The sequence below is a fragment of the Budorcas taxicolor genome, chromosome 10 (assembly GCF_023091745.1).
Source record: "Budorcas taxicolor isolate Tak-1 chromosome 10, Takin1.1, whole genome shotgun sequence".
NCBI lineage: Eukaryota > Metazoa > Chordata > Mammalia > Artiodactyla > Bovidae > Budorcas > Budorcas taxicolor.
The window spans coordinates 58,643,296-58,656,060 of NC_068919.1; the positions used below are offsets into that span (position 1 = coordinate 58,643,296).

The following is a 12,765-nucleotide window of genomic DNA, read 5'->3' on the forward strand; positions in this document are numbered from 1 at the left end:
CTGCCACACATCAACATGAATTAGCCATAGGTACACATATGTCCCCTCCCTCTTGAACCTTCCTGTCATCCTGTTTATCTTTTCAAGTTTGTTTTTCCTTTAATCCTTTTCTCTTTTCTTGCCTCTCATTTTTTTCTATTGTTTTCAACTTTCTCATGCTCCTTCACTTTTGTCTTTCCCCATTTCTTTGCCTGCCCTCTGCTCTTAACTGATAACTGAAGAATTAAAGTGTGTGCATATAAGTATTTCCAATTATCTTACTTATTGGAGAACATTTTATATTTTCCATGCACAATTGTCAAAGCAAGAAAATGGAATTTTATATATTTCTATAAAAGATATAAATTTTATATAGGAATATATAAAAACTTTATATATTTCTATTAAAAAATAAAGTGATTGTTAATTTATATGCTATATCCTGCCCTTGCTTATGTTCGGATGGCCAAGAGAGTGCAAAGCAGGAACAAGGAAGGTGGTTTTGATTCAGGGCATATGTCAGAGAGGTGGAGCAAGACTTCATGTCTCACTTTTTTTCTAAGGCTCTGCTGACTCATTAGTAATGGATGGGTGATATAGTGTTGAAGGCATTCAACCAATCTTCCCCCCTCAAATATTCTTTATCATGGTTTTTCAAAATAGGCTGATCTCCTTCTCCTATCAAGTAGTGAGCCACATGGTCTCTGTTATATTGAAACTGCTGAGCTTGATGGGTAAGTTATTACAATTCAAATAATTGTTTAGATTGGTTTTCAATTTATTTAAGAGCAATAGCTTTAGAAACCAGGCCTAACTTAAATCTTAAACCTTAATCTTAGATGCAATGTGTGTGTGTATGTGTGTGTGCATACCATGGAATATTAATCATTAAAAAGAATGAAATAATGCCATTTGCAGCAACACGGATGGACCTCGAGATTATCATACTGAGTGAAGTCACTCAGAGAAAGACAAATGTCATATATGACATTTATGACAAGTGTCATAAATGTGGAATCTAAATTGATACAAAGGAATTTAGTTCAAAACAGATAAAGACACACTTATGATTACCAAAGGGGAAAATTAGGGATTTGAGATTAACAGGTACATACACTGTTATATATAAAACAGATAAATAGCAGGAATCTATTGTATAATACAGGGAACTATATTAAATATAATAACCTGTAATGGAAAAGAATCTGAAAAAGAATATATGTGTATATTGAATGACTTTGCTGTACACCTGAAACATTGTAAATCAACTATACCTCAATCAAAAAATCTAAAAAACCCTTCATTTTATATTCTTGGAAGAAATAAGACTGTTAAATTGCAAAGTCCATTAAGAATTTTTTTTTTTTTTGATGTGGACCATTTTCAAAGTTTTTACTGAATTTATTACAATACTTCTTCTGTTTTATGTGTTGGTGTTTTGGCTGTGAGGCACGTGGGATCTTAGCCCCTGACCAGAGATTGAATCTGCACCTCCTGCGTTGGAAGGTGAAGTCTTAGCCACTGGACCATCAGGGAAATCTCGTTTAGTCCATTTGCTAGTTACTTTGCAGATCTTGTGAAAACTGTCTTTTTTCTTGAATTTATTTCAGAAACAATGAGCTAACTATATATGTGAGTTATATATAGTTTACATAGGGATTCTTCACTGAGATTCCCTGGAAGGGTCTCTTTGTTTATTTGTTTTTAATTTCAAGTGCTTTTCTAAGGAAAATGAGAGGAATGGCAATCAAGATCGCTTGAAGAAAGAACTGGTGTTACTTTATAAGGCAACTTTTGGAACTGGGTCAAGTGAGGATGTAGAGAGAGAAGAGAGCAAGGAAGTAGAATGCAGTTCTGTCAGAGACGCTATTTTGGAATTTAGTTATAGACCATATAGTAATTTTGTTTCAATGGATTCAGTTAGTCTGACATAAAAACATATATTGAACACTTACATTTTAAAGCATGTGCTTGAGATAGATTCTATCATTTAACCCTGACATAGGTACTATAAGCCCTATTGTATAGGCAAGGAAACGAAAGCTTGGAGAGACTAAAGAATTTGTCCCAAACTTCTAACGAATGAAACCAGGACTCATACCTGGCAGTCTGACAAAAAAGCCCATGGTTTTAACCACTGCCTTCTAAATCATTGCTGTACTGAGGTATCCAAATAGAGATCAGCCTATGTGATCCTACCCTTGGTTTGGCAGAAGCTAAAATAGTGCTAAGAGGAAAATTTATAGCTATACGTGTATACACTTGAAAAGAGGAAAAAAGCCTCAAACCAATTATCACATCTTCCATTCATAGCCTAGAAAATAGCAAAATAAACCAAAACAAGTAGAAGGAAGGAGCAAAGAGAAAAAAAAATCAATGAATTTGAAAATAGAAAAAGAATGTAGAAAAAGAAACAAAGAGTTAGTTCTTTGAAAACATCAGTAAAATAGACAAATTTTAAGACTGGGAAAGGAAAAAAAAAGATACAAGTTAACAATATCATGAATGAACCAGGGAGTATTATAATAGATCCTGAAGTCATCAAAAAGATATGTAGATACTATGTATAACTCTATACACATTAACAACCTAGAGTAAATGGACTACTTGATTGAAAAACAGTCAAAACTCATCCAGTATGAAATAGTTTGAGTAGTCCTGTAATTGTTAAGGAAACAATTCAAATATAAAACATAAAACTATAAAACCTTTAGAAAAAACATAGTAGATAGTCTTGAAGATTTAAGGCTAGTCAAAGAGCTCTTAGATTTGATCCAAAAAGCATAATGCACAAAAGGAACATTTGACAAACTGGACTTGGTCATGTTAATTTTTTTTTTTTTCTGTGCAAAAGACTGTTAAGAGTATGAAAATAAAAGTTACAGACTAGGAGAAAATACTTGCAACCTATATATCTGACAAAGGACTCATATATTGAATATATGAAAAATATTAAAAACTCCACAGTAAAAATAATCCAATTAGAAAATTGGCAAATGATATTAAAGGACAGTTCACCAAAGATAACTTACAGATGGCAAATAAGTACATGAGAAGATGCTCAACAACTTTAGCCATTGGGATATTAAAACAACAATGATGTATCACTTCCCACTTATCCTATCAGAATAACCAAAATAAAAACTAGTGAGAACTCCAAATGCTGGCAAGAATGTTGAGAAACCAAATCACTCACACATTGCTGATGAGAATATAAATGCTACAATCACTCTGGAAAACAGTGTGGCAGTTTCTTAAAAAGCTAAACATGTAGCTCCTGTATAATCCAGCAGTTTCATTACCTGGCATTTATCCCAGAGAAATGACTTACCCTTACACAAAAACTTGTATACAAACATTTAGGGCAGCTTTATTTTTAATATCTCCAAATAGAAACAACTTACATGTCCATCATCAGGCAAATGGTTGCACAAACTGTAGTATATCCATATTGTGGAATATTACTGAGCAATAAAGAGGAGTGAACTATCTCTTGATAAATGCAGTAACCTGAATGAATCTTCACAGAATCATATTGAATGAAAAAAGTAAATATCAGAAGGTCACATACTGTATTATTTTATTTATGTAACATTTCTATGAAATTAGAGAAATGGATAACAGATTAGGGATTGCCAGGAGTTTAAGATGGGTTGGAGGAGGCAGAGAAGGTAGTATGTCCATAAATGGAGCCCAGAGGAATCCTTGTGTGGATTGAAGTGTTCCATATCTTGACTGTTAATGTCAGCATCCTCGTTGTGATATTGTGATACAGTTTCGTGAGATGGTACCATAGGAGAAGTTGACTAAAAGGTAAAAAGGATCTTTCTGTATTGTTTCTTATATTGAAAATCATTTTGAAATTTATCAAGATATTGACCAAAGTGACTGTACCGTTTTAGATGTCACCATTAGTATATGAGATTTTCAGTGACTGTCTATCCTGGTATGATCGATCTTTTTAACTTCAGATAGTTCAGATAGTAGGCATGTAGTAGTAGTATTTTTTAGATAGTAGGCATGTAGTAGTATCTCATTATGGTTTTAATTTGCATTTCCCTTGTGAGAAATGATAGTGAAATTTTTTTTTATCACTGTATTTCTTCTTTATTGAAGTGTCTATTCAGATCTTTTATGCATGTGCTATTTTATATTGTCATTTGTGGTTATCTTACAGATTAAAAAATATTGTTTGAGAAAAAAAATGAGTTTTTTTGAAAAAAAAATTTTATCAGTGAGGCCTGTGTGTGATTATTCTTCCTCTTTAGTTTCCACATCTGAATATGGAAGTGAGATATTAGAATCCTGAGGAAATAAATTAACATGGTGATGAACTTTGATGAGTGACAGCATATGTGGAATAGAGGAATGTGGAATAGAGGAGGCTGAGGAATGAGAGCTATCTGGTCCAGTTGGTGTGACTGTTTAAATTATTTGAAGTCATTTACAGGGCAAACATTTGTCCTTTAATCTCAACACCACTGTCTCACTCTTTTCCATCAAGCCCAACTCAGTTTCTGCCTCAATTATGAAGTTATTTTTGACTGTCTATACTCATCTCTGCCTCCTAGAATTTGTAGATTTAGATCAATAAGATCTAAATGACTTTTGAATAAAGTTATCAATTATACATTCAGCTTAATGTTTTCTGCAGAAAGCTGTTTGACTAATGGGCATTCCTTGGATTCAGTTCTTATTGCCATGATATCATTGTGAAACTTAATCATGGAGAAGTTTAGATTAAATGAAGTCGTAGGTATCTGCTCAGTTCTCTAAATTCAGTTTTTCATGGTTTGGCATGCACTTCCAAAAGGTGATGTTTGCTTTTTTACCTACCACTTGTTTTCCTCAAGAGGACAGTAACCTTCAGGGCTGCACTGAGTTTCATGGGTGACTGTGGTATGTATTCAATCGATATTTGTTGACCCACTACTACTGAACCTACTACTAAACATTTCCATAAAGACTGAACTCTGACAGATGCTCTTAAGCTATGGTAGAAGAGAATTTGGTTGAACTCAGTGAGGAAACTGACATGACAAACTCCTTAAACAGGAGACTTAAGTGATGGCCATAGACCCTTCACTGCTGGTCATCTCATGAATACCAGACTGCCATCACCAGTGTATACATGGTATTGTTTGGAAGAAGATGACCAGCTCCTTGTGATCTACCTAGTCCCTGTCTAGTTTTATGATTCTAGATGTATGGGATTCTTGGCTTGATTCTTCAAGAAAAAGAAAGCTGTATTCCTTTTCCCATTTGAATTTCAGCTACTGTGAAATTTACCAGTAAAACTTCTGCATAGATACCAGATTCTGGAGTGATACTGACCTCCTTTAACTGGCATCTGTGTTCCCATTCCTAATGTGTTTTGTAACTCTTGCGTGATGTCTAAGAATGTTCAAATGCAACCATACTTGTTATTAATACATCTTCTGTTTTTCTAAATAGCCAAACAGATCACTGTTGTTACAGAGATGTGCCGTGGATGAAATGCTAACTCTTAGGAGTCTGCAAAGATGTGTCCACTTTCCCGAGATAGTGTGGGAGGTGTGAATGACAATCCAGAGGGAGTTTCTTGAATCTCTTGTGTTGGATTATGCATGTGCTAAAATTGCAGAAATGCCCCTGATTGCTTTGTGTAAGATACTGTTGGGCTATTTCATTTAAAAGTTCATGTCATGTCAATTAATTTCACAGGGAAACAAACCTTAAAGTGCGCCAGGCGCTCTCAGTTACCTCAGAACTTGGAGCAGATATTAGCAGACTTGCGAAGTTTGATGGTAAGTGTTTAAAACTGAAAAAGAAAGACCTCAAAACCAAAAAGCTTTTGTAACAAAGCCATGTATCAAAATAATTATATGAAATTCAATTTATGTTTCTTTTTATTTGGTGGAAGGACATAAAATTCTCCAAGCATCAAAGCCTGTGATCTCTTCTCATGCTCCAGGGTAAAAGTGTTTACCAAGAGAATGGCTGTATCAGTTCATTGTTCCTTTCATCCTTGTTTTCTCTTCTCTAGACCTTGTTCCCTCTGGTCCCGTAATACCCTTCATTTGCCTGACCTGGGTCTCCCTGGAGCCTCATACAGACTTGCTGAGGATGAGTAACAGACCACACTCCTATTTCTAGCTCTAACTAGCCATGCATTCTCTGGCTCCATAACAAAGACCAAACCCCAGACTACAGACTTGATGAAGACAGCAACTCTGCCTCATATATTTCTGTGTCTTTCAGAGTGTCTGGTATAATATCATAAAGGTAGTAGGTGTTCAAGAAGAATATTATAATTTATTAATCAGTTGTCTACTATTGGCCTTTATTTTAGACCAGGGTTTTGTTATCACCATCTTCACATCATTCAACCCAGTCCCATGCTCCTCAGCATGGTCTCCCCTGCCTATTCTGCTCCATCTGTGTCTTGTTCTTTCCTGTCAAAGCTGTCACAGAGTAGCAAAATTCTTCTAGTCAAAGGAAAAATAATTAATGGTAGGACTTCGGGCATCCTGATAAGTGGTTGGAGAACCTTTGGGGTCTTCCTGGCACCCCTCAATGGTCTCTTGCTTTATACACCTATGTATCTGGACTTGGATATCAATATTTCCATACAGATTTGTTTTATTTATTAACCCATATTTATGAGTTTGAGCCTATCTTTCTAAATGTTTTCTTTGGAGTCTACTAAAGGAAAATATGGACAAGCATGATCCTGTGAGTTAGAGCACAGGCAGCTTTACATTTTAAAGTTTCTCAGGGCACAACTTAGAGCTCCTGTTGCTTGTGCTTTGCATTTGCTTGTAGACTCCATCTGGATACTGTTAATATTTTAATCTTTCTTAAATGAGTGCCATTGTAACAAATGTTTACAGAAAAAAAATATTCCTCCAGTTTGAGATTTAAGTCAGGGGAATAGCCAGGAAACTGAATGGCCCAAGACATATTTTGATTAGATTAAAATAAATTACACATTCTCTACTAAGTAATTTTTTCAATGAAATTTTACTGTTATGTAAATCCAAAAAGTAAATTGTGTTCATGAATCAAAATACTTGCTTAAAACACATCACAGAATATTCATAGAGTCTTAAAAGTGCAACCTAAATGTAATTTACTCATTTCTTTCCTGGCAGAAGTGTACCTTTACACCTCTGTTAATCTATGAGGAGGTAAAAATTCATGACTTCTTGCTTACTTTACTGTTAAAAAGCAGAAAATTATGTTATAATTGCCAGCTCGTTTTCTTTCATAGATACTGGCCCAGATAGCCTGTGCTGTGATTTAGTTACAAACAACCCTGAAATCATAGTGGCATAAACAGTAGAAGTTTATTTCTTCCTCATGTCACATCTGATGCAGGTTGGATGGCCTTCTTCATCTTGTAGCTTTGATGCCTAGACTAATGGCCCTTAAGGTGAGCACATCAGAGTAAGGATGCGATGAAAGAGACAAGCTAACTTTTAACTGCTCTTCCTCTCATGTTTCATTGGCCAGCACGAGTCACATGGGCCTGACCTAAATGCAAGGAGGGAAATGAGTATGGAGTTGAGTTGAGTGCTGTCTCTACCACACCCTGTGACCAGAGGTCAATTCCAGGATTCTGTATAAAGGGACACGCTGGATTAGGTAGATTTCTTACTTGAAACTGCAGGAATGGGGCCAAGAATCTGCCTTCTCAACATGACTCCTCATACCCCTCTCAATCCTTCCTGGCCTGCTTGACTTTTTCTTTTTTCTCATAGCACTTATCACCATCTGGCATACTCTACAAAGTGCTTATTTTCTGGTTGTTATTTATTGTCTGTGTCTACCTGCTTCAGTGTGAGCCGAACAGGGATCTCTGTTTTGGTCACTGATAAATGCCAAGTCCCTGGAAAAAAGCATGGTACAGAGTGATTGATCAACAAATCCTTGATTAATGCATGAATAAATGGTCACAGGTCCAGAGAGTGGGGGACAGGATCAGCCTCAGGCCCTGAAAAGACATGGCAGAGCAAAGGAGGGGCCTAAGGTAAGGGGCTGAGGGTGGAGTATGAAATGATGGGTGAAGAAGAGGCTTCATGATGGGAACTTGTAAGACAAAGCAAGAGTGCTGGGTGCCCTTCTCTTGGAGGGCAGTGGCTGGGAAAGGGACCATCTGCTGTGGTGGTTTTATAATGACTTTCCTCAGAATCTTTCCTCCAAACAAAACAGTTGAACACAGAAGTCCGAAATTTAAGCTAATACAAGTGGTGCTGCTGTGTACAAGTGGTGCTGCTTGGGCTAAAGCAGAAAATACTTCTTCACCTAAAATAATTCTTTTATCACAGATGGAATAACAGGTCCAGAGAGGTTAAAGGACTTGTCTCTGTGTGTGTGTGTGTGTGTATGTGGATGAATATATATACATAGATAAAATCTTTATTAATACTTAATAAAATTTACTTTGAAAGTGTATTCATAATTATTACTTAATAGTTGTAGTTTGCATTTGCTTCGAATAGCATAGATAATTCACAAAACCTCTAATATATAATAGTTTTTGCCAATAAAGGCAACACAGACCTGTATTTTCTCTCATTTATACATAAACTGTGATCACTTTTCAGAGAACATGTAATGCCAAATTTATGAGGCAGGTACACTTCTGAGCTAAATATCAGATCTCTGCTAAATTTACTTTTTCTTCTTAAATCTTGGGTTGAATTTCAATCTACCATAACATTCAGGGCAATAGGATGTTCTATGGGTTTAGCCATATTAAAATGTGATTTCCTATTTCCAAGAAAACATCTGAAAAATGAATAGAGGGATTAAGGGGAAATAAATTTTATAGATTTTTTTTATCAATTTTTATTTTTTTTGGTAGAATATAAAAATTAATCCCCCCTCTTAGCAGACAAATTTAAAGACAATATGTGGAAAAGTCTTTGAAAGAGTTGGAATAGTTAACAAACGCCAAATCTTTCCCGCAGTTGCTTTTGCTTTCTTATAGCCTTCAACTTTTCCTTCCTTTCCTTCTTTTTAAGCCTTAGTTTTAATTTCATTCTTTCCCTACCTCTGAGACATACATGTTCACACAACAATACTTCTACTATATCCACACATTTCTCTCATGACCCTAGCCATCGTTTTTCTTTCCTCCCTTTTTGCATTATTTCTAACTATTCTCTTTGCATCTTTCTCTTTCAAGTCTTTGTTTTTAATAGTTTACTTTCTCCTCTATCTGAATTCTCTTTTTTTCTATTATTTTAAAATCTTTTCTATTTCCATCACTCTCTTGAAATTATTAGTTTATTAAGTTTATGGTGGCATGGTGGTAAAGAATCTGCCTCCCAGTGCAAAAGACACAGCAGATGTGGATTCAGTCCCTGGGTCAGAAAGATCCCCTGGATGAGGAAATGGCTACCCACTCTAGTATTTTTGCCTGGAAAATTCCATGGACAGAGGAGCCTGGCGGGCTACAGTTCATGGAGTCGCAAAGGGTTGGACACAACTGAGCGTGCATGACATATCACATCAAGTTTATCATTCAGTTCAGGCGCTCAGTCGTGTCCAACTCTTTGTGACCCCATGAATCGCAGCACACCAGGCCTCCCTGTCCATCACCAACTCCCGGAGTTCACTCAGACTCACATCCATCAAGTCCGTGATGCCATCCAGCCATCTCATCCTCTGTCATCCCCTTCTCCTCCTGCCCCCAATCCCTCCCAGCATCAGTCTTTTCCAATGAGTCAACTCTTCGCATGAGCTGGCCAAAGTACTGGAGTTTCAGCTTCAGCATCATTCCCTCCAAAGAAATCCCAGGGTTGATCTCCTTCAGAATGGACTGGTTGGATCTCCTTGCAGTCCAAGGGACTCTCAAGAGTCTTCTCCAGCACCACAGTTCAAAAGCATCAATTCTTTGGCGCTCAGCTTTCTTCACAGTCCAACTCTCACATCCATATACGACCACTGGAAAAACCATAGCCTTGACTAGACGGACCTTTGTTGGCAAAGTAATGTCTCTGCTTTTCAGTATGCTATCTAGGTTGGTCATAACTTTTCTTCCAAGGAGTAAGTCAACAAAAACAAGACCAGGAGCTGACTGTGGCTCACATCATGAACTCCTTATGGCCAAATTCAGACTTAAATTGAAGAAAACAGGGAAAACCACTAGACCACTCAGGTATGACCTAAATCAAATCCCTTATGATTATACAGTGGAAATGAGAAATAGATTTAAGGGACTAGATCTGATAGATAGAGTGCCTGATGAACTATGGACGGAGGTTCATGACATTGTACAGGAGACAGGGATCAAGACCATTGCCATGGAAAAGAAATGCAAAAAAGCAAAATGGCTGTCTGAGGAGGCCTTACAAATAGCTGTGAAAGAAGAGAAGCAAAAAGCCAAGGAGAAAAGGAAAGATACAAGCATCTGAATGCAGAGTTCCAAAGAATAGCAAGAAGAGATAAGAAAGCCTTCTTCAGCGATCAATGCAAAGAAATAGAGGAAAAGAACAGAATGGGAAAGACTAGAGATCTCGTCAAGAAAATTAGAGATGCCAAGGGAACATTTCATGCAGACACGGGCTCGATAAAGGACAGAAATGGTATGGACCTAAAACAAGGAGAAGATATTAAGAAGAGGTGGCAAGAATACACAGAAGAACTATACAAAAAAGATCTTCATGACCAAGATAATCATGATGGTGTGATCACTCACCTAGAGCCAGACATCCTGGACTGTGAAGTCAGGGGGCCTTAGAAACCATCACTACGAACAAAGCTAGTGGAGGTGATGGAATTCCAGTAGAGCTATTTCAAATCCTGAAAGATGATGCTATGAAAGTGCTGCACTCAATATGCCAGCAAGTTTGGAAAACTCAGCAGTGGCCATAGAACTGGAAAAGGTCAGTTTTTATTCCAATCCCAAAGAAAGGCAATGCCAAAGAATGCTCAAACTACCGCACAATTGCACTCATCTCACACGCTAGTAAAGTAATGCTCAAAATTCTCCAAGCCAGGCTTCAGCAATACGTGAACCGTGAACTCCCTGATGTTCAAGCTGGTTTTAGAAAAGGCAGAGGAACCAGAGATCAAATTGCCAACATCTGCTGGATCATTGAAAAAGCAAGAGAGTTCCAGTAAAACATCTATTTCTGGTTTATTGACTATGCCAAAGCCTTTGACTGTGTGGATCACAATAAACTGTGGAAAATTCTGAAAGAGATGGGAATACTGGAGCACCTAACCTGCCTCTTGAGAAACCTATATGCAGGTCAGGAAGCAACAGTTAGAACTGGACATGGAACAACAGGCTGGTTCCAAATAGGGAAAGGAGTATGTCAAGGCTGTATATTGTCACCTTGCTTATTTAACTTATATGCAGAGTACCTCATGAGAAACACTGGGCTGGAAGAAGTACAAGCTGGAATCAAGATTGCCTGGAGAAATATCAATAACCTCAGATATGCAGATGACACCACCCTTACAGCAGAAAGTGAAGAGGAACTAAAAATCCTCTCGATGAAAGTGAAAGAGGAGAGTGAAAAAGTTGGCTTAAAACTCAACATTCAGAAAATGAAGATCATGGCATCCGGTCCCATCACTTCATGGGAAATAGATGGGGAAACAGTGGAAATAGGATCAGACTTTATTTTTTTGTGCTCCAAAATCACTGCAGATGGTGACTGCAGCCCTGAAATTATAAGACGCTTACTCCTTGGAAGAAAAAATTTATCATTAAGCACCTTTAAAGACAAGTTGCAACACAAAGTATGTAGAATTACAACATATCTTCACATGTACTATCAAGATTCTTTTGATACTTCTCCTCCATTCTTTTTCTATCCCCTCTTTTAGGTCTCTTCTGTTAACCTTTGTCATAATGGGATATCAATAGATTTCAAGTTTTCTTCTCGGGGGTAAAAAAACTTTCTTTCAGTTGTGCGAATTAAAACCAGATATTGCATCCCTTAGGTTTCCCAGATGGTTAAGTGGTAAAGAATCCACCTGCCAATGCAGGAGATGCAGGAGACATGAGTTTGATCCCTGGGTCAGAAGGATCCCCTGGAGGAGGAAATGGCAACCATTCCAGTATTCTTGCCTGGGAAATCCCATTCTTGCCTGGTGGGTTACAGTCCATAGGGTCACAAAAGAGTTAAAGAGGACTGAACTACTGAGCACACAGCACACATTGTATCCTTTAGCTTAAATTAAAAGTATGATGTCAGCATTGTGTACATTTGGAAGTGCCCTGCCTGGCTATGGCAAGGTCTAATAGAGGAGACAGATGTGTGAGGCATGCCCTTCCTGTGTTTGCTGTGTGTATCTTTTGGCTTGTGATATCTGGGCAAATCTGAGTAAGATCTTGGTTTTGCTTCTAGTTACCATGTATTTTTTTCTCCTGAGATTTGTGTCAGTTCAGTTCAGTCGCTCAGTCATGTCCAACTCTTTGCGACTCCATGAAGTGCAGCACGCCAGTCCTCCCTGTCCATCACCAACTCCCGGAGTTCACTCAGACTCACGTCCATCGAGTCAGTGATGCCATCCAGCCATCTCATCCTCAGCCGTCCCCTTCTCCTCCTGCCCTCACTCTTTCCCAGCATCAGGGTCTTTTCCAATGAGGCAGCTCTTTGCATCAGGTGCCCAAAGTATTGGAGTTTCAGCTTCAACATCAGTCCTTTCAGTGAACACCCAGGAGAACATCTAATGATCTCCTCTAGGATGGACTGGTTGGATCTCCTTGAAGTCCAAGGAACTCTCAAGAGTCTCCTCCAACACCACAGTTCAAAAGCATCAATTCTTTGGTGCTCAGCTTTC

At 37.6% G+C, this 12,765-nt stretch overlaps 1 protein-coding gene across 1 annotated transcript in view; it reads left to right on the plus strand.

Moving 5' to 3' along the window:
- ATP8B4 (ATPase phospholipid transporting 8B4 (putative)) overlaps positions 1-12,765 on the plus strand; it is a 284,625-nt gene that overhangs the window by 150,380 nt on the left and 121,480 nt on the right. The window contains exons 10-11 of the mRNA XM_052647369.1: positions 643-713; positions 5,683-5,765. Coding sequence (XP_052503329.1) covers positions 643-713; positions 5,683-5,765 — 154 coding nt within the window. The remainder of the gene's footprint in view (positions 1-642; positions 714-5,682; positions 5,766-12,765) is intronic.